This window comes from Hesperophylax consimilis, chromosome 24 (assembly GCF_061612785.1).
Source record: "Hesperophylax consimilis isolate HC1 chromosome 24, BYU_Hcon_1.0, whole genome shotgun sequence".
Classification (NCBI taxonomy): domain Eukaryota; kingdom Metazoa; phylum Arthropoda; class Insecta; order Trichoptera; family Limnephilidae; genus Hesperophylax; species Hesperophylax consimilis.
The window spans coordinates 15,739,369-15,764,123 of NC_142859.1; the positions used below are offsets into that span (position 1 = coordinate 15,739,369).

At 33.7% G+C, this 24,755-nt stretch overlaps 1 protein-coding gene across 1 annotated transcript in view; it reads left to right on the forward strand.

Annotated features, from left to right (window-relative positions):
• Positions 1-24,755, forward strand: part of LOC149411982 (chitinase-3-like protein 1) — a 92,033-nt gene that overhangs the window by 24,273 nt on the left and 43,005 nt on the right. The window contains exon 3 of the mRNA XM_089646488.1: positions 16,494-16,594. Within this exon, the coding sequence (XP_089502614.1) occupies positions 16,494-16,594 (101 nt within the window). The remainder of the gene's footprint in view (positions 1-16,493; positions 16,595-24,755) is intronic.

Here is a 24,755-nt window from a genome sequence, read left to right on the forward strand (position 1 = left end):
AACCGAATATATACGTACTAATAAGGTGATACTAATAAATACTAGTAGAATAAGGTCATATTTGATAGTTTGTTTTGGAGAGCTATCGAACTCCAAGCTTTTGTTTGTTTGGTTTTGACGTTTTTATTTAAGAGAATCGCCATCTCTATTGGATTTGGTTAATGGTCTTGTTATAGGAGCGACCACTGCCTCCTATTGATGAACTGTATTTGTTTTAAATTTTACCTCCAGGGTTCAACATTAATTTTTGTTCATCCTATCCCGTGATTTTCCAATTGTTTCAAGTAGTTGATTGCCACATTAGAGAGTACTCGACCCTCAAATATCTCAGGCAACTGATGGGGTTTTGTATGAGCACCCAATCAATAAAATTCAAATGTTTCGTATAATTATTCGATATAAATCTGGCTAACCCGTGATTTTTCAATTGTCGATTGTGAATGATAAGTATTTGTAAGCACGCAGCTTCCAGCTGTTTCAGGTAACTAATAAAAACTGTGCGATTATCTAATCAATGGTCTTCAAATGTTTCATGTAATTTTTTGATATAAATCTGGCTAACCCGTGATTTTTCAATTGTCGTTTGTGATTGATAAGTATTTGAGAACACGCATCTTCCAGCTGTTTCGGGTAATTAATAAAATCCTTTGTGACTAACTAATTAATGGTATTTAAATGTTTTATGTAATTTTTTGATGTAAATCTGGCTAACCCGTGATTTTTCAATTGTCGTTTGTGATTGATAAGTATTTGAGAACACGCATCTTCCAGCTGTTTCGGGTAATTAATAAAATCCTTTGTGACTAACTAATTATGGCCAAGGTCGTTTTCAAACTATGCGGTTGACCCAATTCTCCAGTGATCCTTTGTTTTGTAAACAAATAATATAAACATCTCCTGACACACTAACCTAAATGTGAGATTTGTTTATTTTAAAATTCCTTAGAAGTCATTTGTGCCTCTTTACTGATTCAGTTATGATACCGTTTATTGTGCATAGTTAATTTAAATATTTTTAATTCCTTTATTGAAGTTAAACTATTTATTTCATTTTCCGAATTTAGTAAATTTACTAGGTTAAATGAAGAATAAATATACATATATAAGTACACATATCTCGATTATCAAAATATGTTAAATAAGATTACATATATTAATAAATAAATATAAAATATATGATTCTACATAGTCTGGAATATTAATAAATACATATTTTCTTTTTCAATAATATAGATATGTTCTCGGGTAGGTATTAAAAACCGCTACCATTTCGATGTTTCGATTAATAAATAAAATACATATATATAATTACATTACCCATATATATATTCTTTATATACAATATTTTATTTTATATTTATAAATATATATACAAATATACAATATACATATATTAATGTGTAATTCTTTGTTTTGTTGTTTTAATTTAATATTCAATTGATATACTTCCACTTCACAGCCCTTCTGTGTCTCCTGGGACCTGAAAATTATTAATAAAAGGAAAACTCACCCACGTCAAGGTATTTCCGGTCGGGTAGTACACAACAACCTTGATGAAGAAATCCTACCTAATTAATTGTATTTTTCAACTAATTTCAAAATAAATCCTTTCGACTATTTATTCCTATTTAATATTTTATTCTCGCTTGAATCGTATAAATTAGCTGATATTTAATTTTTCTTCCGAACGAAATCCTAATCCAGAAAACCCGTTGATTTAATAACACCTTTCTAGTTTAGGCTTTTGAATGATAGCTGTTTCAAATTCTTTTTCGAAATGATAGACTGATGATTAAAATTCCGGTTAGAACGACAAACACTTTTAACACTGTCGCTATACGCACGATGGATTTTAATTGAACAATTTATTAATTCTAAATTTCTTTTTATATAAATTGATAAGAAAATTTATTCCGAATTGTGCAAACTTTTAATTAACTTCTTAATAAATTAAATTTTTTTCCTCTTACTATTAATTTTAGAACAAAGGTTTAAACGTTTATTATTATCGAATCCTTTTTTTTTGTTTTTGTGTTTCTTTTAACCTAAGATGAAGTATTTATTACTATTATTATTATTTTTTAACCAAATTGACGTTAAATTATAATCTATTTTTAAATATCAATACGCGATCACGTTCACTTTAGATTAACGATAACAAACTCTTAAATTTAATTTGAATGTTTTCACTTTGAATGAAATAATTATTTTTAAATTTTTAATTAATTCACAATTCACTTTTTGCACTTCACTTAACACTTTTAAGCACTGAGTTTAAATTATATTTATTTTCACTGTTTAACCAAATTAAACTGATTTAACAAAACTTCACTGGTGGGGTTTTCAGAATTTAGAAACTGAATTTAAGACTTTTTACAAAACTTTCTAAGTCCAGGTACTTGTTCAGAATTTAACACTTAGATTATTTCACTAGAATTTTACCAATAGACGTAGTACTGCCATGTAACAACTTTTCAAACCCTCGGCGCGACTGCCCTCCTGACTGATGAGTTCCATCTTTTATACCCCTCTCAGGTTCCAAAAGACGTATCTGAATGTCTCTTGATGCTTAATTCTATCTCCTATCAACTCGTAAATCCAAACACCCCTTCCATCAATATCGAATGTGCTCCCATAAGATGTTCTGCTTTCCGGCTCTGGGCGGTAGTTAGTTTTTATCTCACAAATCTAAGTCGATAGGGTCCGAATCGGGTAAGTCTGTGTTAATCGCCCAAGCTTCCTTTGTCCTGTGTTCATACAAAATGTAGTTAAATTCTCATGATTTTGTGTTCCTTTTTTTTTCTCAATTTGCGATAGGTCCGTCCTCAATAATATATATATACATCTCAATTTTACGCATCTCGTGTGAAAAATACCTAAATCCATGTTGAAATCCCTACTATGCAGTTTAGAATTTCGATTTATCTAAATTCTACTCAATTTTATTGTCACCTATATGAGCTTTTCCATTTTCACCAGTACTTTCTCTCTTAATGCCGCAGATTTGAATTTTTCCTTATCTTTTGGATTTTCTTTTATCCGCGACGTTTTCTTGCACAATTTTCTTCTTTATTCTTATGTCATTTCTCATAACTCTTTAATTACTCATTTTCCAAGTCGTATTTATTAATTTCACGGATAAATTCGAATTGTATCGCTTTTCTCCACATGGATCATTTCCTATCTCCGTTCTTTACCCTTCCTGTTATCTTTTCTTCACTTTTCCCGATGTGTGTGGTCTCCTGGGAAATTTCATACTTCATTTATTATTAATTAATATATAGTTTTCCACACTTCTATGGGAGATATACCTAATTTGACTCTGGGATATCTGTCACTTTTATTGCCTGATCCAATCTCCGCCCCATCCTCCATCCCTCACTTACAAGATTTCACATAAATTATATGTCTGGACACCTGTTTACGTTTAAAATTTTGGTACCAGACTCGTAAATTTAGTTTAATTTCAAACCTATTAATTTTTATCTCTTTTGACTAATCTAAATACTTCATAAGACCAACGTTAAAGTTAATCGCTTTTCCAATCGTTTATTACCTTAACGTAAATAAAAATCATGTTCGGATTTCGATTGTTTATTCTTCAAAATATACATGAGACCGCCAACCTTTTATCTTGGTTCGATCCCTCCGTAATATTGGGTAACTCTAATATATATCTAACCTAATAATTTTGTATAATGTCTACTTTTCCTGAATCTAATCTATCGCTATATATTTAGTGTTACTGTCTTCTTCTGATACTCGATTTTCACGTCCCTAGAACCTTCGTAGCAGCTAAAATCTCTGTATTATCCTTCCATTCGGTCGCCGCAATTTTCTAAAATGTCTATTTTTTTTGCGAGATTTTCATTCAAAATTGATTTACCAATATGTCCGTTTCATCTTAAATTGATAACGATTAATTTCCATTGTCTCCAACACTCACTCCTCTCTTTAGTACGATTTTTATCGAACATGACACCCTCCTTCTATCATAAATAATTGCACTACAGTTGAAATTCCGCCAGTAACTTTCCTTCGCTTTTCCCGTCCCTTTTTTATACTATCACGTTTATAAATTTTCCATTGCATTTTCGTACGTGTGTTTTTCAATTTGTAAAATCTTCAAAGCACTCGATTTCAACGGTTCGCCATCACCTAAATGTCTCGGTTATTGTAAACATTTCCTAGAGTTTGTCGCCTTGAACGTCAGTGTTTATGCCATAGTGCGTTCACCTCTAATTTTTGTGGGAACGGAAATGCAATTAATTATCTTTTTTAATGTCGGGTCCAAGGTTCAATCCTTTGTCTTTCGTAGACACACCTCCCTTCGTTCACTGATTGGTTACTCAAAATTTTTATAGCTCTTTGTTTAGATCTATTGGTTGACAACCTTCATTGTTTATTTTTAGGCCTAGAAAAGGGGAAGCCCTGTCTAGTCCTAGACGATTTTACGACCTCTCTGCTTTCGTCTTAGAACCTCGATATAATTTCAACTATTACAGGAGTCTACTGCAAGCAAGCTGGATCAATTCTTTCTCCGCCAGATGTCGTTAGTATGTCCGTTTTTCATAAATAATTTGCATATTTTCTTGCAGCTATGGTTTATCTGTTTTTCTTTCACTGTGATTTAAAGCCTTTCATCACAAGTGGCATCTGGAAATTTTCTTCGTATTGTTTCAGCTTCGAGGTAGTGGTTTTTGTATAATTGAGCATCAGAAGAAGGGGGTATATATAAGCAGCCAACAATAATTTTTTCCTTATTGGTAGACACCATGATGAATAGTTGTTCCAGATGAGTGTAGATGCATTTGAGTTTTCTTGAGTTGAATTTCTTATTTACGGATATTAACACACCACCTCCTCTAGTTTTATTGCTATTGCTTCTATCTTGTCTGTACACTGTGTGTTCAAAGAAACCCAATTCCGTAGTATCAATGTTTTTGTTCAGCCATGTCTCAGTGAAAGCGTAAGAATCGTAATCCAGAGTAGGTAAGGTTGATTTCAGGTCCTGTAATTTTGTTCTTAGTCCACGTACGTTTTGATAAAATATTTTTATTTTAGAATTTAGTTTTTTGGGTTCGATTTGACTATCGACGGATTATTATTTTATCGAAGGAAGCAAACACTTTGTGGCTTGACATTATTACACAAATGAAAAAATATCTTTGTTTTAAACCACTTTATTACATTTATAGACGTCGACCGGTTTCGGTTGAACTCAACCTTCATCAGGACAGTACAAATATAAACATTAGTGGACGTGATGAAGGTTGAGTTCAACCGAAACCGGTCGACGTCTATAAATGTAATAAAGTGGTTTAAAACAAAGATATTTTTTCATTTGTGGATTATTATTTATGTATTTTATCGTGATATCCGTTTCACCAGAAGATTTTCTATTTTCCAATTCTTTTCTTAGGTCACTCAATTGTTTCCGCTGCATAAATGACTGATCTTGGTAAATACGTATATTATTTTTTAATGCGTGTTTCTTGCTTAATAGTATTTTCGGCCATTTAGCTTCCGGAAACTCTGATTTCTGAATACCTAATATTTTCTTCAATAATTAAAATATTTTTTATTCGCTTGGTATAGTGATAATGTGCCATAATATTGTTGTAGATTATCGTTCCGTCACGTTCAAATATTTTTATTTGTTAAAAAGCGCTTCACAGTTTCGGTGTCAAATGCCATAATTCCGATTTTCAAAAGTCACGGTAGCGTATTTACTCACAAGAGGGTCTCATGTAACCTGTTTTTATTATGAACAACGCTTATTTAGCTGGAAAATATAATAAAAGGCGAGATGTTTTCGTATTTCATCTTTGTATTATTATTCTATGTTATCAGATCCGCACTATTGGCGGCACAATTAGAGACGATGCGAACAACATAAAAAGCGTTATTAAAGAAACATCTGAGCCAACGCGGCGCCTGATGCGAGTAAAATTTTGACGCTCCTTGTCAAAATCAAATCAATATGTGATCAATGTAATCAAAAAATATTCCGATGATTTGTATTTTCATACAAGGGCGATGTGTTAAGACTGTTAGGTGTGATCAGCGCCTTAACACCTTCAGTATTCAGTTCCAATTGCGCCCGCGCAGGGCCGGTCCTAAGAAACATAATTCTTTCTTGCTTATGCCTACTTATTTTTTTTAGCAAAACAGGGAGAGCAAGTATCTTACTTACGGTTTTTCGATATGTTTTACAGTGCCCTTTTAAATATTTACAAAATTAATTAACATTTAGATTTTTCACATTTTGAAACATGCTGTATGCAAGCAATGTAATTTTTGAAGATAATCTTTATGCATTTTTCGAGTTGAAAATATAAATTATAATGAAATTCCCTTGTTGACGATGTTGATTATTTATATACTATTATATAAAACAGTTGTCGAGAGATTCTCGCTTTATTTTTAATAAGTCATACTCATTTTTTTAAGATTCGTATTACATATCTACCTTCCAAACCAATTTTTTCTTCTTTTTACACGCTTATAAATTGTAAGACTTTAATTCTAATAATACATAAAAAGGATTATATAGAATATATGAGATATTATTTGTGTGTATCTTAAAACCTTCAAGATTTATGTTGAAGATGTCAAGAGACATGTTGTTCGTCATATTGTGCTGAGTGAGAAGAATTGTTTTTCTCAGGCCTCCAATATGGAACTAATATAAAAACAATATATATATATCTGATGTGGGGTCCATCGGAAGAAGGGTAGGTACTCTAGTGTGGAATTTATTGGCCCGGTATGTCAGTTAGTACGTATCCTTGGTATATGTAACATTCCTTGTACCGAGAAATAACGGACTAATATCGTGAATAAAATATTTTCATACTGACATTACCGTTGAAGGGCTAATTATCTGTATGTTTTTTTATTACAATTTGAGGTTTTACTCAGTTAGTAAATACAAAAAAAATATATTTCTAGTACCTATTATGCTTTGCCAAAACCTCTCCGTCCCAACTTTTTGGAGTTATGGATATTATGGCAACCCTAATATTGCATAAAATCGTTAAAAAACTCTATATAATTAATATTTCATTAAATCGGTCATACCAATGTCGTTATCTCAAGGCAAGTATTTTTCAATATTGATTTTGACCACAAGTTATATAAACATTTCACTTTAGTATGTAAACAAAACTAAAAACACATAAAAAAATATATATTTTTTTACATTAACTCCTCCAGTGTGTGAAAAAAAATTCACTCGGGGTCTGTGTCATCTTTGGGGATGTTGTATTTAGGGATTTTTTAGGGAAAGGAAGGGGAGGAAGTTTTGGGAAGGAAAAAGGTATCAAGGGTGAGTATGAATCTATGGATCAGTGTATACAAGACAGATGGACGAATGAATATATCCCTCTCACTGTGGCGCAAGGACATGTTAAAAGGTCTCCCCAAACAAACCTCCCTTGATCTGGCACACCACGCAGCTGGGGAGCAGACACTCCCTAAACGCACCTAACTCGTTAAACCCGGGCACCCCTGCTAAATCACTGAACGTAACGAACCACTTGAGGTGACCTATAGATTTCCGATTACCAGTATTTAATTGGAAGACGCTCAGAAGAACTAGCGTCATTGATCCCTTTCCCACCGGTACATAGTCAGGAAAAACGCCAAACGCACTCCCAACATTTTTCACGCGAGATCTGTATTCTCGTTATTGAGTTTAACAGCTCGGCTGTGGAAATATTTACCGGCCTTTGTGTTTCCTCCCTCCTACAATATAGGTCTTGAAAAGTGATATGTTCACTCCTTCTTCCCCTCCAGACAGAATCCCCAAGGATGACATAGGCCCTTTGGGGAATTATTTTTGTAGAATAGATGTAAAAAAAAATAAAACCTCTCACAATAAGGATTTTAATAAAATCAATAATATTAGAATTTCTACATAAGAGTAATGATAATATGATAAATGTGTACGTACCTAAGTGATGAGTATTGCTTTGTACGCCGAAACTACTACCACAAAATTAACACATTACACACGAACTCGCCTGATTACAATAATTAATTACTAATTTTTGTTGAAAATAAAATATAAAAACACAAAGAAACATAATATATATGGAGTGGCGCAAATTACACACAAGTCATACATAATTTAATTGTATGACTTGTGCTTAATTTAATTGAGAGAGTGGGCGAGGAGGAAAATGGGGTGTTCAAATTTCACGTACCAATATTAATTAGACTGCAAGAAATACTATGTAATTACATTTACTAAAATTACAATGACTTGAATTACAAAATCCGAAAAAATCTATTAATCTTTTTAAGGTTTGAATTTCGGTGTTTTAATTTGTGTTAATTAAATATAAAATTGTAAAAAATTTAATGTAAGATTTAAGCCCCGGCATTTTGAATATATCCCTTGCTATAAAATACTTTTCTTGAACAGTTTTTAAGTTCCAAAAACAGAGTAGGAGACAGCAATTACATTAAATTCCCTCGATAGAAAAAAAGTGTGCTCCGGAAATTATTGAAAACACATTTTTTCGTTATTTAACACGTTATAAGTATGAAAAAATCACAAAGTATCCTTAAATGCACTTAGAGTAGAGTGGAAATTTTGGGTCAAGAAATATTTTCACAATTTCGCTTAATTATTATCTTCTTATGTAATATTAGCGCGATCCCTCTAATTCTTATATTTGCATATCTCCCTTCAAACCATCTTCTCCTTATTTTAAATTATTCATGATTTTGAGGTAGACTACGACATCCCCAATTGGGGTATGTTGTGATGCTGAAGGTAGTGGGGAGAGGAAGGAGATGGGGAAGAGGATGATGGGGAAGTACCTGGCTATTCAGATCTGGTAACACCAGGGAACGAGGTACACCTAGAAGCCACAAATACAAACAAAGATTTTAAAAAAACCTTATTAATACTGTCAAAACTATGTCAGCATTAGCCAAATAGATAAATTGACATTGGTACCGTTTTATTAACCGCAATCAATTATTTTCATGATTGTCTCAATCACAGATCAAATGGGCAGATTTCTGACAAGAAATACGAAGAAACAACTTATAACTAGATGTCACTAGTCCCATTTCTAACTGTCGTAACAGAAGTTCCCAGGGACAGACGAACGTTTTCTGAATAATTGATGATGATACTCGTATTTATCCAATTATTAGTAATTCGGCTATCGCAAATAACGTCTATATTGAATTGTAGGCTGAATTCTGTTGATGAAACATCACTTTATTAGAGACTTTGGAATAACGTATCAATAATATGTTATTACTATTTTTCTTGGAAAGCAAACACTTGCGTGTCATCAACAAAACAAAACAGTCATTTTGTTTTGCACAACTTACTCTCAGTTCAATTTGGGAGGCGGGATCCATTCATTGGATAACCAACACATCTGCCATAGTTCACCCCAAGTGGTTCGCTACATTTGGTAATCAAGCAGGGGTGCCTGGGTTCCCGGGAGAGGTGTGTTGCATGGCATGCCAGATATCAGTTGAAAAAGAAATATAAAAAATTTACTGGATTAAAAAATTTTAACTACATTATTTATTCCAAATAATGTCAGAAATCACTCGTTAAAGTAAGTCAAGACGTCCCTTAACACCCTGTATAATTAGTAATTTATTCAGATGGTGCCCTACGTAAGTAATTTCGCAATGTGTAAGAAAGCTTATAAGGTATAGAACGGTGGCGAATACTGACAAGAAAATTAACGGTGCACTCAGTGTAGTATTATCAATATTACAAAGAACCCGTCTACAACCTGTCGTTACACAAAAGAGTTCGTTCTCAAACTGGATGTATGGAAGTGAAGCGTAAAATTGGCAATAGAATAATGAAAAGAGAGGGAATGCTGTATTTTAAATGAGATCTCTCAAACGCCTGTGTTGTAGAAATATTCAACACAAAACTTTTGGGTTGCAGTGTAAAGTGAGCTAAGTTAGAAAATTAAAAAAAAATTGGTAAAGGTTATGAATTCCGCTTCACGGTAAATATGGAATGTTTACTTTGAATTAATACTTGAATTTAGTTATATTTTTACTAAAAGTTACTATAAATGTTGGGGAACCTTTAATAACGCCTGCTCGCGTCCCTTTTAGAGTTATATCCCAGTTTTCAAGTGGTTTGTGGGCTACGCTAGGTTTGTATAGAGTGGTTTGTGATTTAATTCTAATACGATATTATGAATATAATCCAACTCTTGATATGAACATAGTCGCCGTCGGCTGCGACTATAACGGCGCCGCATACTAATTTACATATCGCGTAAGTGACTTAATAAACGAAATTAAAATTAAAAGTGCGTATTTTTCCGTCTCCTCCGACATAATAAATCATGTTTTGAATTAATAAAGCTAAATCCATTTATTTGAAAGTGAAAAATTGCGTATTAAGAGTGAAGCGGAATAAGAGAAAAATATTGATGAATCAAACATATTTAAAAAACATGTATTTTAACCTGTTTTTACTAGACAGTTTGGCATGACATCAATCTGTCCCTAAATTGATTTTTACGTTCCTTCTCCGGTTTTGAAAATCTGCAGCATCCAATCATCCATGTATTAATCAAGCAAGCCTTACTTCGTGACTAACATTGACTTGGTGGCTGACTTTTAATTGAACTCCTCGAAATTATTGCACTCGTAAAAATCTGCCTGAATAAAGAATTGCCGTTGAGATAGTGACGTTTCTTTGAACAAAATATGTAAATACTTATTCGATTTTTTTTTTAAAGGGGTTGTTATTTTAAAAATATGATTTAAATTTAAATAGGTACCTAAAGTAACTGAGTACCTAAAAACAAACAAAATCATTTCAGTGATTTTCTGCATATTTCGGCATATTGTGCCGAGTTTACAAAAAGGCTTGGGTGATCGCACGCCATAATATGCCAGTTTTTGTTTCCTAAAAATATAGGTAAATTAGATTCAGATGTATGTATTTTTTTAATGACGGCGAGAAATCTCGAACGCCAATCACATCAGCACAGGTTCTCCTAGTGAGGTATTCACGTTACAAACAATATCACCCACACATAGTTTTACCTATATAAACCTATGTTCTTTATTTTTCATACCTGTTTTCTGTACTTCTTTCTCTGTACTAGAATATAAACCACTGTAATCATTTGTAAAATGTGTATTCAAGAATAGACATAAATAAATAAAAAAATAAATAAATAAAATCACTCAACAAATATTCCAGTTATTGACGCGACCACTCGAGTGGATAATTGAAAATAAGAAACATACTTTTTTGGCTTTTTTATCACTTTACTGTTAAAAATGTGATTACATGATAATTTCGTAGTAAAATATTAGTCAATCAGAATATATCTGAGCACGTGTTCGACGCAGGTGGCCTTGCCCGAATAAATATGCGGATGAGATGCCATTTTATTATTATTTTTAAGAACACGTGTTCTGACTTCCTCATAACATATTCGTGTTGTGCTGTAATTTCGTTATGAATTTCGTCAATTCATTCGTTATAGACATCTTGTACCGTTTTAACAGTGAAACGTATAATTTAACCATATATTTAATAAATTAACAATATTTCATACCAGTTACTTTTCTCCGTGTGCATACAAAGGCTATGCTCTACGTAGTTATTCAAAATCATGTGTTTTTGGTTTGAAAATTTGGTCGTCTAGAAATGTTTCAGGCGAGTATAATACATCTTGGCCTTCGAAAAAATCGAGTATTTTTTACATAAGTCTTTTTATAAGCCCAGAAAAAAATAATTTATAAGGCCTATGAAAACTGAATTTAAAGTTCAACATTTCCTACTTACGAACCCATTTTCGGTTATGGTTTTATTGTATAATGTGGCAAATTATGTAATTTATAAAATGATCGGAAAACATTTGAATATTTATGCCTGAACATCCACAAAATAAAATAAAAGGCGCTTTTTGGACGTGTTCTTTTCTTGCATAAAATCAAAACAGCTGGATGGTGTTAAGCGGGAATTTAAGCCTTATCGCCATCTACGCAAGGAGTTTTATTGATGACGGCTCGATTCAAAATATTACACGACGTCACGACGTGCACTCATTGTCTTAATTTTTCACGTTTTTTTATTGTTGTTACGGCATTGAATTAAGAAAACGTAACTCAAAGATATTTATAATTTCCTCATTAAAATTGCCCGAACAAATTCGGACTTTTAGACTTTACAAGTCAACTCTCGAATAATAAGCGAAGGAATCAGGTAGGCGTTTGTAAAGCGGTTGAACTTATAGTGTAGTGGATAAGAATTTCATGGATAGGTTCTTATTGTTCGGGATGTGAGTAATGGAATGCTAAGAATATTCAGCATAAATAGACATTCAGCTTTCTGTGACTATTAACAAGCCCTTTCTTTGTGGCCATCATTTAAACAGACAACGTTTGCATTATTTTGTCTTTATATTATCACGCAGTCAGGATTAAGTATTAAATATTTAGGACTTGACCTGACCTATTGAATTATGTATTGTATCAAACTGATCAGTTTTCTTTAAATATAACGAGGTCAGATAAATTTGTTTCTTGATAAATTTGCGATGAATGGGACGACTAGGAGCTGTATCACCATTATGAATCAACATTGCTATTTTAAGTACTTCGGAACGAAAAATCAATTTTTGAGTAATAGAAAATGATTTTATTATTGGTAAAAGCGAAGTGAAGAATCAACACGGTCGACCGACGGTCCGCATGCGCACGCGCTCGACTGACGATTCTCGTACGCACTGCGTAGCGATATACGCATGCGTACGGTCGGTCCTGCAATGAACGATTTATGAAATTTCATACAAATGACAAGCGCGACCGACGTACGTACCGACCGTCGGTCGTGCACTACAACCGGCCTTATTACTTCCGACAGTGATGTTGTTGAGAAACCACATTGAGAAACAGTCATTTGTCTTGCATACGGCCTGTGTGGCCTATGAAATATTAGTCAATCAGATTAGTTTTTCATTAGTCTTTCTTTGTGGGCATCATTTAAACTGACAACGTTTGCATTATTTCGTCCATATATTATCAAGACGACCATCACGCAGTCAGGATTAAGTGAATTGAGTGAATATACACTTCTGACAGTAATGTCGTTGAGAAATCTCATTGAGAAACAGTAATTTGTCTTGCTTACGGCCTGTGTGGCATTTGAAAAACCGTACCCAAGTATATTATTATCTGAAATGCTTTATTAACTTAAGCTTGGAAGTGATATTTCTGGCCACAAAAATCATTTGCCTTTAAAGACTTTCAAAAACAACAACTATTTAATTTTTCTTTGAATAAAAGATTAAAAAATAAATACTTTTTTGTAAACCAAACAAAAAAAATATATATGTTTTCGTTTTATTTACGGAACGATCATTTACGATAAATTATTTTTATAATATTTTTCCTACACGTTTTAAGTAGGTATTGCAGGTTGGTACTTATATATGTTGTAATTAATTAATTATAGTTCTATGGTATATTAATTAAGCTTTTTACTTATTTATTAACAAATATAATAATAAGATTAGACATTATGTAACCTGTACTGAAGTGTTCAAATGTTTTGTTATATATGTTTTGTCATAACGCGTTAAACATGTTTTTTTTAACTATGAAGGTATATCAAAAAAAAACATGGTAAAAGCCATACATCTGTTAAATCTTTTATGGAAGTTCTCTTACGCGAATTTCGCATTAAATTGCAGCAGTTGGTATAACTGTGAATTTCATGCTCATGATAAATTCTCATAAGTTGAGGGAGGCAGTATTTTTCATTCACTATTAATGTGTCTAAGATATGAAGTTTTCCCTTAAGTTAGTGTTCCTTTACACACTGCATTTCCTCGTTAGGTTTCGCATTTCAAAGAAAAGTTACAAATAAAATAAATTACAAGTTGCCACCTGCTTTTAAATGTTGTCATCCAAAACTCACACTTTCTTAGTAATCTCGTTTCTCGTTTACAACCCCCCCCCCCCCCCAACAAGAAGGTGGAAGTTTTCTTTTTTCTATAATCTCCCCTTCTACGAATAATACAGTGTTATTTCGTTCACTCACATGATAGGAACGGCTTTAATTTGTTTAATATTTGATGAAGCGCAAAAATATACAGGATTTTTTTTTTAAATGTACAATTGAATTTATATCGCGAATACTATAGTTTTCACATCAATCGAACTAATAGGTAACACAAAATAATCATCAAATTACCTATGGCGTTAAATTATTCTCATGGTAAAATTTATTTCTTTGACAAAAAACATAGGTTAAAATGCTTTGAATAGAACCAGTACTAAGCCAAACGGCGCATAGCGATAGTAAAAGCATAGGCAACACTGTGTTAGGTGTTATGTTAGCTTAGGTTTAAGGTAAAATTTTATTTCATTGTCAAAAAGTATATGTTTAAATGCTTTGAACAGAGCCGACCCTGAGCTAAACGGCGCACAGCCATAGTAAAGGCATAAAGAACACAGTGTTAAGTATTTTCTGCGCCTTGGCTCTTTGGCGCCCAGAGAAGACTGCTTCAATTGCGCCAGCACAGGACCGCCCCTGGCTTTGAACGTTCAAATTTCTTACGCATGACGAGTTTTCTAGTATATTTATTGTGTAGGCAGATACCGGGACAAATTAGTTTGATGAATATTTTAGAATTTCATAACGATTTGCGACATTTGAGACAGGCCGTCAATGCGACGAAGCCATTTCTGATAAGTATGTAACCAATATAATGTGGAAAAAAATCTTATGAAATATGCCAAATAAGTAAATCACTAAATTTTATTTTTTTTTCATTTTTTGCAACTAGAACAAAGAGCTTACTGCTGCGATTTTTTTTCACATTTTATTAATTAGTGTGCAATCCATAAAGGCTAAAAGGTCTACCATAAAACCCGAATCATAAAAGTAAAATAGAAAAAAATATTAAAACTATAAATTTCCGATTAATAATTTATATTTTTCCCTAATTCCTTGTTCAGTTGGCAACAATGGATGATGATAATAAAATAGCCATTATCAAATATTAATCGCAAAATTTTATTATTCATTGAACTTGATAAACTTCATAAAGCAAGGCACGCCACTGGTAATAGTGTCAAGTTAATCCATAGATCTAGATTTATAGATTAGTCAACAATCTTATCACTATAAGTATGGCGTATTATATTATTTATAATAATAATATGCCATTATTTTTAAGTATAATATGGCAAGTCATTGGAAAACTATTGATTTAAAATAGAATTTCAAGAATATTGTGACGTGTTACAAAATTTCCTATGGGAAATTTCTCGATCCACTTCGTGCAACTTTACTTAGGATTCTGTTGAGATTTAGTAAAGATAAGCTATTATATTATTGATTCGATATCATAGTTTGAAGAAAACTATAATTTTCCTACAGATAAGACATCACACAAGTGGAAATCTAACATCTGAAATCTTGTCAAAACAAATAATAAATGTTATCAGTTAAACAATAGAATCGCCTGCGCGGCCTTTGTCATATAAAAATATAAATTTGGATTTGCGGCCAAAAATAAAAATATGTGGCTAATACTATTATGGATATGAACTATTTTATTTATTTGAAATTTTTTTATTTTTTTATTGAATTTAAATATAAGTGGGTCTTCTTCTTTCGTATGGTGGGGGGTCAGAGGGCGACATCTAGGTCTGTGAGCCAGTCTAGGGCCTCATTCGTCGCCATGTGGACCTCATCAATCCCGCCGGGGAATGAATGGAGTGGGCATTCGTTGACCACATGTTCGGTGGTCTGCACCGCACCACATTCACACATCGCCGACTCTTTAAGGCCCCATCTGTGCATCATGTGGGCACAGCGGCAAAGGGAGCACCTTAACCTATTGATGGCGGACCAGGTTTGCGAGGCGATGAGAACCCAGGCTGTCTCTCGGTGGGGTCCTGTTTAAGGTGGGCATTTCCCACGTTGGCCGTTTGCCACTCAAGTTTCCACCTATCTTCTGGGGTGAGAGGTAATCGGAGGAGCCTCTCTTCTTCGTAATAAGTGGGTACAGTGGTGATATATAAATTTTGAGTTAAAAAGACCGCGCAGACGTTCCTGAAAAATTTTAAACAATAAAGACAGAAAAAATCTCAATTAAAACCAGGTCTCTTCCTTGCCGGGGACTACTGAGCCTATTCGAAAATATCAACATACGGCATTTTTAACTGTATCATATTTTGTCTGAGAGTAGCCAACATCATCTTAATTTTCTTTACTTGTATTTTTTAGCTGTTATCTTAATGTATGATTGCAAGAATCTACCCGAAATAAATTGCTTTATTTCATCTAAAATTTCATCGATATCGTATACATAGAGAAAACTGTATGTAACCCACTCAGTCCGTAACCGAAGCTCACCACTTCTCGAAGCCTGTAACATAAAACCTAATGTTTAAGCTAAGCTCTTGTGCTTCCTCTGATCGTTAGTGTAATCTGTTCGGTGTGTTGTTTGTTCCAGATAACTTTGGTCAGTTCAACAAGTTGAAGACTATCAACCCAAAACTAAAGACTATCGTGGCTATCGGGGGATGGAACGAGGGATCGGCAAGATATTCAAAGGTATGTTCTTTTAACCTCACGATATATTATTTCATTGTTTTTACATTTTGTATAATATCCTGTTAAAATGCGTTCTTACTGTGATGTTGAGATGACGGACTAAAAGTAAAGACACTTTAATTCAATGTATTAGTCATCTCGGTTGATAAGTGATAATTAAAAGACACTAGACAATTTGCACTCACTTATATACCTATGTATATTGTTGTCTCTCTCATTTTGCAAAAATAAATCTTATTATTTTACTATTTTTTTGCTGACGACCTCCATGGTCGAGGGGTGAGGCTCTTGACAAGCAATATAAAGGCTGCGGGTTCAAATCCCGGCGTGCGCAAGTAAGATTTTACTGAATAATTTTGTGTTATTTTACAATGATATACAGTTTAGTTGCGACACGTTCCAGAGTGGAAGATACATGCTAATTACCTAGCATATGCAGATGATAAAAAAATATACTTAGTTATTAAATTAATCAATAGGATTTATAATTCGCATAGCAAAACCTTTCCACAACATAAACACTCTATATTCCCTTTACACCTCATATATTCGCCCGCACCTGGAACACTGTACACCGATCTGGACTCCTTTATACCAAGCCCATATCGAAAGAATTCAAAAAAAAAATTTAAACACATAAATTATAAACTAAACTTACACTTATACCGAATCCATTATATTTCATAATTTTAACTCCCTCCAAACACGACGTCTAATTTTTGATCAAATCTTATTGTTTAAAATCCCTAAATAATGGTCTGTACTCACCAGAACTTACCAATTTAATAAATCTTCATATTCCGTCTAGATCAACCCGACAATCTGATTTATTTTATCTACCCTCGTTTAGAACAAACATTCGAAAAAATTCCTTAATTCCTCGTATATGTGCACAAATACAAAATTTTACAGCATTGACATTTTTGGTAATAACCTGAAGAAATGTCGATATGAAGTAATGGGTACGATCGATTATAAATATGAGAGTATGGAATGTATCGAGAGCATCTCCTATCCTCTTCCTATTTTCCTCTTCCTCTTTTCTTCCTTTAACACCGATTGATTTTAAGATATTAAAACTTCACTTACAATGAACTTTAGCATAAACTTCTGTGGCTTGACTTCAATTAACTTGTATATTTATATCTATCATTGTATATTATGTAAAAGCTGTTTGTTTCTTACAAAATACGAGTAAGTAAGTAAATAAATACTCTCGAAGAATTGAGATGTTGCTTGAAATGGCTTTAGCCGTGTTTGGTGATCAGATCTTAATCCCCACCTTCCTCTTCCCCATCAACCTTCTCTCCCTACTACCTTTAGCCTCACAACATACTCAAATTGGGGATGCCATTGTCTGCTGCCGCCAGACTTTTGGGAGTAGTTGGGATTCTTGTGCGGGATTCACATAATCATTTTTTTAAGCATAAAATCAAGAAGTATATTATTCAATGTAGCAGTTGGCGGATAAAATTTCATCTACTCGAAAATAATCTTAACAATATATTTTTTCCGAACCCATTAAACGGAGTTAGAAATGTTGTAAATATACAACTCGAGTATAAATCCTAAAAAGTCACATTTATACCAAATGGTGGTGCGCAAATCCTTCGTTCGCAATTGTGCGGGGTTGGTTGCGGTAAAGTGCGATAAAGACTAAGACAAAACAAAAACGAATTGAATTTGCCTTAGTGTTTGCAAAGGAGAAATGAGTGGGAAAGGCCAAAGACTTACCCTGGTCTCGTCCTCCTTAGCCGCTGGTTCTTTACACTTATCAGCTTGCATACAATTAAAGGCAATTCCCTTTTAACATTCGCTCACTTAACACAAAACAAAAACAGTGACATTCACTGCGGCGGGTAAAAACGTTTCACTGGACGATTGTGATGCTCCAAAAAAACAGTCACAGCCGAGTTCAACATATGCGGGTATTCACAAATGACACGAATGTTCGCGGTAAGATGCAACGATAACAATGCTCTTTGTCTTTGGGCCCGGTCAAGGAAAGGGGACAAGGGGCAAAGGGGAGGTGAAGGGTACACATTTTAAGGCTATTCAATTTTAAAACCTCACGCGCAACTACCAAATGTTACTATTAAAGGATTTACAGAGTCGAACTGTTCATGATATTTCATATTTTCAGTAAAACAACAAAAGTATTATTTCGAAGTTAAGTACAAATTCAAACATTTCACTAACTAATGTGCCAATTTTTGTACTGCGCGCTTAGGTGTTTTTGTTTGACTAACAGCAAAATTTTACATCGTCACGAATCGACAATCAGCGCCATTTACATTTTATTAACGGTTCCATTTAACTGTCTCGTCGATTTTCGCCCCGTTGTTGTTAATGAAAGTTTATGTTGGGCCGTATCATCGAATATCGATTGACGGGAAAGGTTAAAAAAATTAAATAAAAATGAAAGTAAAATCGTGCTCGGTTTGGATGACTGTATTTTCTCCACAATATTCATGAATGCAGTTTAAAAGTTAAAACTCACTTGTTTTCAGGAATCTCCGTCTTTTCTATATAAATCCGAGATCGCGGGAGATAACAAGGAATGCAATCGCATTTCCTCTCCTCGATTGCATTCCAATATCCGTTGCACAATATTGAACATTGGAATCTGTTACCCGGTGATGCAAGGGCATTTGAGGATATTTTACTCTTTGAAAGTTATTCAAAATAATTTTCACATTTATAGCTTTTAAGTAAATCTTTCGAAGCTCTCTTATAGTATTCCATTTATTATATTTAATTATTTTAAAGACTCGTCAAACTTAGCATTAGCAAGCTGTAAACCGAAAATTGGGAGGGTTTGGGTGTCACCGCCCCGGGCACCATTAATTGTATAACCAACACCTCTGCTACAGGTCGCCCCAAGTGGTTCGCTCCGTTTGACGATTTAGCAAGAGTGAGCTGGTATATCGGGTGAGGTATGATCAGGATCAGTTTGCCCACGGCGTGGCGTGCCAGATCAGGAGAAACTGTTTTGAGGAGACCCTTTGGACCTCTCCAACTTGTCTCTCGACGCATCGCCATGCGCGGCAGTGGGAAAGATATATTCATATATCCGTCACTCCTACCTACGTACCTAAAATATAGTATTATATTTTTTTTATTTAACTTTAAGCAGTTTGTATTATGTAGGTACATCGTTTACATAATTTATTAATATTAAAATCGCATAGTATACAGCAATAAATTTACAAACTAAGTAACTACAGTGTTTAAAATTACAAATTACAAAATATATAAGGACATATACTTTTTCAGGAATTATATGTCCCACTTTGATACTAAACTCCTCACATATTTTGTTTTTTTTGTTAACACATTTATAGGTCGTTATAACTTGGATGATTGTCACTGCTTTATATAGTAATGAGTTCTGTCATTTTTACTTCTTCCGAAATAAAAAAAAGTTTAATTATAAATCCATGTTATGTTAATTTGTATGGTGAATAACGTTCGTAGTTATTTAATAAGACTTTTAAGATGTTTTTTTGCACATCGTCTTTTAAGCATTATTTTCTATTTGTTTATACTTACTTCTTCCTTAATTTCAATTCCATTCAATTCAATTCAATTCAATTCAATTCAATTTGTTTATTAATTTCAAAAACACTACAAAATTGTTTATTTCAATGCGTTTTGAAAATAATTTTATAATAAGAATTCTAAGATTAATATTTACGGTGTGTATATCAACTATACCAGTGATAATAGAGCTTGCCTTTTAAAGGAAGCTTCATTGATGCAAAACATGTCGATATCCGAATTGATTCTGTTCAACAGCAAGATTGCTCTCCCCACAGGCATGACCATTGGCAAGTTAGTTCTGCAGGCCGGGAGACTGAATAGTCTATGTTGTCGGTGACGTAGATAACCATCAGGAACATAGAAATGAATGCTCTCCATGATGACCGAGTTTTCAAACCATCGACGAATCAGTCTAAAGAAATGTGTAACAATTCGCACATCTCTCCTGACCCGTAGATAGTTCATTCCGAGCATACCCAAAATAAAGTCAGTGGGATAGAGCCACGGGTAGTAGCCATACTCCCTCATGTAGAGAAATCTTAACCACTTGCTTCAGGAGCTACTTTATGGAACAGTAGAATAATGAGGAAAAAAATAGTTTATTTTACTGTTATAATTTTAAATCTTACTTTATAAAAAATAAATAAAATAAAAATATTGCCGATACCACGCGGCGGTTCAAGCAAGTCGTTACACCAAGCACTTTAACTTATATAAATATAACTTTTTTAAAAGCAACTCTCGTTCGGTATATTTTTTCAAAGAACTTTCATAGTAATAGTGTCTTCTCTCTCTTTGTGGGATCATGTAACCTGCCACCCAATAAAAGTAAGGGCTTTCTCTACTTGAAAACGCTCGCTATAAAGCCAATCTTAATCAAAGAAGAAGCCAACTGAATCGTACTACTGGATGAAAATGTTTCGTTGTTATTCGCATTTCGCAATTAAAGATTATTAATTTAATGTCTGAGCACACAGGGGTAGTAAACTTATTTGCATGTTTAAATTATATCTCTGTTCTTCGTCTCCTACATAGAAATTTATTTTAAAAAATTTAAAAGAAATGCCATTCGAAATTCTTTTTGTAACTCGTATATTATTTTCTAATATAATAATCTAATATAAATATAATCTCGTCAAATTTAATATTTCAAAGACCCAATCCTGTCTAATTACCTCTAAAAGGGATCCAAATGATAATCTAGTCTCCTTCAACGGAAGCAATCTTCCGAACAGGCCTTCCATTGATATGCTTGGTGTAACTATAAGTGACCAGCTCAGGTACGGGGGCTCCATCGAAGCCAGAGTAAAGCTGGCCTCTCAGAAGCTGGGCGTACTGTACAGGGCCCGCAGATACTTTAATAGTACACAACTGCTGACCCTGTACAAATCGCAAGTGCGCCCTACTGTCGAATTTGGCAGCCATCTCTGGTCCGGAGCCCCTAAATACCTGAAAAAAACCCTTGACTCTGTGCAGAAACGGGCGGTCCGTTTGATAGATTCCCCAATCTTAACAAACGGACTGCATTCTTTAGAGCACAGGCGTCAGGTAGGTATGCTGTCCTTTTTCTATCGGTATTACAATGGAAGATGCTCTGAGGAACTAGCGTCATTGATCCCTTCGGCACCGGTGCGTAGTCGGGATACACGCCAAACACGCGCCCAACATTTGTACACGGTTGACATTTGTCACATGAGAACGAGTCGCTTCTACGATTCGTTCTTAGGTTCAACAGCTCGGCTGTGGAACGAACTGTCGGCCTCTGTGTTTCCTCCCTCCTACAACATGGGACTCTTCAAGACCCATGTTCACTCCTCACTCCACAAAAAGACCGTCCACACAGCATCCCCAAAGATAACATAGGCCCTGAGGTAAATTATTTTCCTCAGGGCCTCCTATGTGGAGTTAATATAAAAAAATATATATATAAATACATACATATAAAAATATAAATGAAATAGGATTACCACGTTTTGAAAAAAATCTATAAATACTATAAAATAAAGTCGCATTCCGCGTCTGTCTGTTTGTGCGCTAATTAATTATTAAATTAATTAAATTACTAAATTTAATTATTCTTTTAAACTACGAATTTTGATACGATTTTCACAATCATTTAAAACATTTATTCGAGAAGGCTTATATATGTAATTCATGCATATTGTATTTATAGAATGTAGAGAAAAGTTGATGTTTTGTAATGAAGTTGTAAAAAATATTTTCAGGCGATTACATTGCTAACGCTGTCTAAAACTTATGAGATGCATCAAAATAATGTGTAACAGAATTGTATAACTTAAAAAGGCCTACAGAAAAATCGACAACGTTTTATGTCTATATCCTAAGGGTAACTCCCGGCAACACCGGGTAAATTTCAGCTATTGTATGATAAGATGGCTGAAAATATCTTAAAACCCATTACAATTCTTGATTGATATTCTGGAAATTTGACTTTTACAAAGTATTTAAGGGTTTCACAAGAAAAGAGTTCAGCAAAACAATTATTTTGTATTGTTTGTTAACTAAAATATATAGTAAGAGAATCTACCGCTAGAAGTACCGCTTGTATAATATAAAGGTAGCAAAGGTTGTTTTAGCAATTCAACTAGGCATTTTTTATAGAAAATTTACTTTATTGGTTATTGGCGGACCCCACCACTTTCCTAACGACGGTATTAAGGAACTCATTTTTTTACCTCCGTCAAGACTTTTAAATAAAACAAGCTAAATTTAATTATTATGAACGACTATAGACCCTCCAATGTCCCTACATTCAGCTTGTATTAACATATACGTATTTACACTATAAAAAAAATAAAAATAAAATGAAACAATTTCTCTTCGTTATTGCCGGATCTAAAGAAATACCGAAGTTTTATCGATTTGCGCAGCTTGAAAATAATATGAAGATAGCTAGAGCAGTTTAACTCACTAAAATAGGGCTGTCCCATCGTGAATATACGTTAGCTTGGTAGCGATCACATAAAACGTTTGTCCCTAAAAGTAGTTCACGGAGAGTTTTTATGAAGAAATCTGTTGAATCAGACTTGTGCTAACACTCCTTTTTCACGCTCATAATGTTGAGGGAGGTGCATGTGGGTTTTGAGGTGACTGATCCAGATTGTCTTAGCATAACTGAATGCAGGGTCAGGGTCTATCCATCCCCTTGAAAAGGAGATTTATAAATAAAATGAAACATAATATGTGCTCAGTGCATAGTTCAGAACTACTTCCATGTTAGTGTTAGTAAGTATTAATAAAATAGAGCAGATAAAATCATGAATATAAATAAATAAAATGAAAGAATAGAGGGTCAATGGAGGGTCAACGAATTCATTCAAAATTAGAACAATCTTCTTCCCCTTTCTGTTTTTTCTGCCTCATAACATATCCCGATTGGGTATGTCGTAGTCTCACTGACTCTGAACAGTTGTAAACAGTTGAAACTCTCGTTCGGTATTCACAAATATCAACCAAAAAGATAGTTCACATTAGAGATATTAATGAACTTATTTTACATTAAAAATTAAAAATACCTAAATATTCCCGAATATTGAACGCGAATATTTATCTCAGCTCTCAATTTTGGACTTTCACCAACTCAATTTTTTTTTAGATCGCCGAATCGTAATTTTAAAAAGATAGTGAATTGTCAAATTTGTTAAAACACACAACTTATGTAAAAATTCCTGTAAGTAAATATTTATGATGCACATGTCTAGTATTACTTTCTAGAAAACTTGTTTCAGTGTCTGGGTCAGTGAACGGATAGTAACTAGGAGTGTAATCTGTAGGTACCTACCGATTTGAAATAATACCAAAAACTGAAAGCTTTCTACTCCCTGGAGACCAAACACTCCAATTTATTTGATCATAAAAGAATGTCAGTTTTTTTTTGTTGTTTCATCAATTTCCCCAGAAGTATGGAAAAATTGAGCTTACCTTTGGGCACGGATATGCCCACAACACGCTTCTATCGATAAATCTCTTCAGTGATTTGAGTTCATGCCAACTTCGTAAGTGCTTTACTTTTATGTGCTTAGATTTAAGATCGACATCGCATTCGAGCTTTGGTTGAAAACATCAAAAGTTGCCTTATCAAGCTGTAAAATTCCGAGTAACTTACCGATCTGGCTAACAATCTTGGCTCGTACCATGAGATATAGTTTTATGGTATTTTATACTCTCTTTCCGATATGTTACAACACTGCTATTTTTTAGGGTTTGCAATCTAAGAAACTAAAAAAATAAATTTCTTTTCAGGGAGTGAATTTTAAGGGCATTTTTTATCAACAGCTGCAGAATTGATGGTATTAATAACCGTGCCAAAATAACCCTTAACAAAGAATATCGATCTTAAATACCGCTATGGATTTTTGAAGTGTTGCTACAACACTGCACCGACGGCCATTGCCCTACCAACTGCCGAGCTATTCTCAAGTTAGTCCCCGCTAAGCCGGTGTACCAGTGATGCTATATCTACGAAGAAGTCCACAGATTTGGGGGATTTTGAATTTATGCGGAGAAAGGTAGTTTTATATAAAAGGGTAAGCAATCTGGGATGTTTTCACCAATGGTATGTGGCAAAAGCAGATACGTATACATGTAGTTGTCTCAG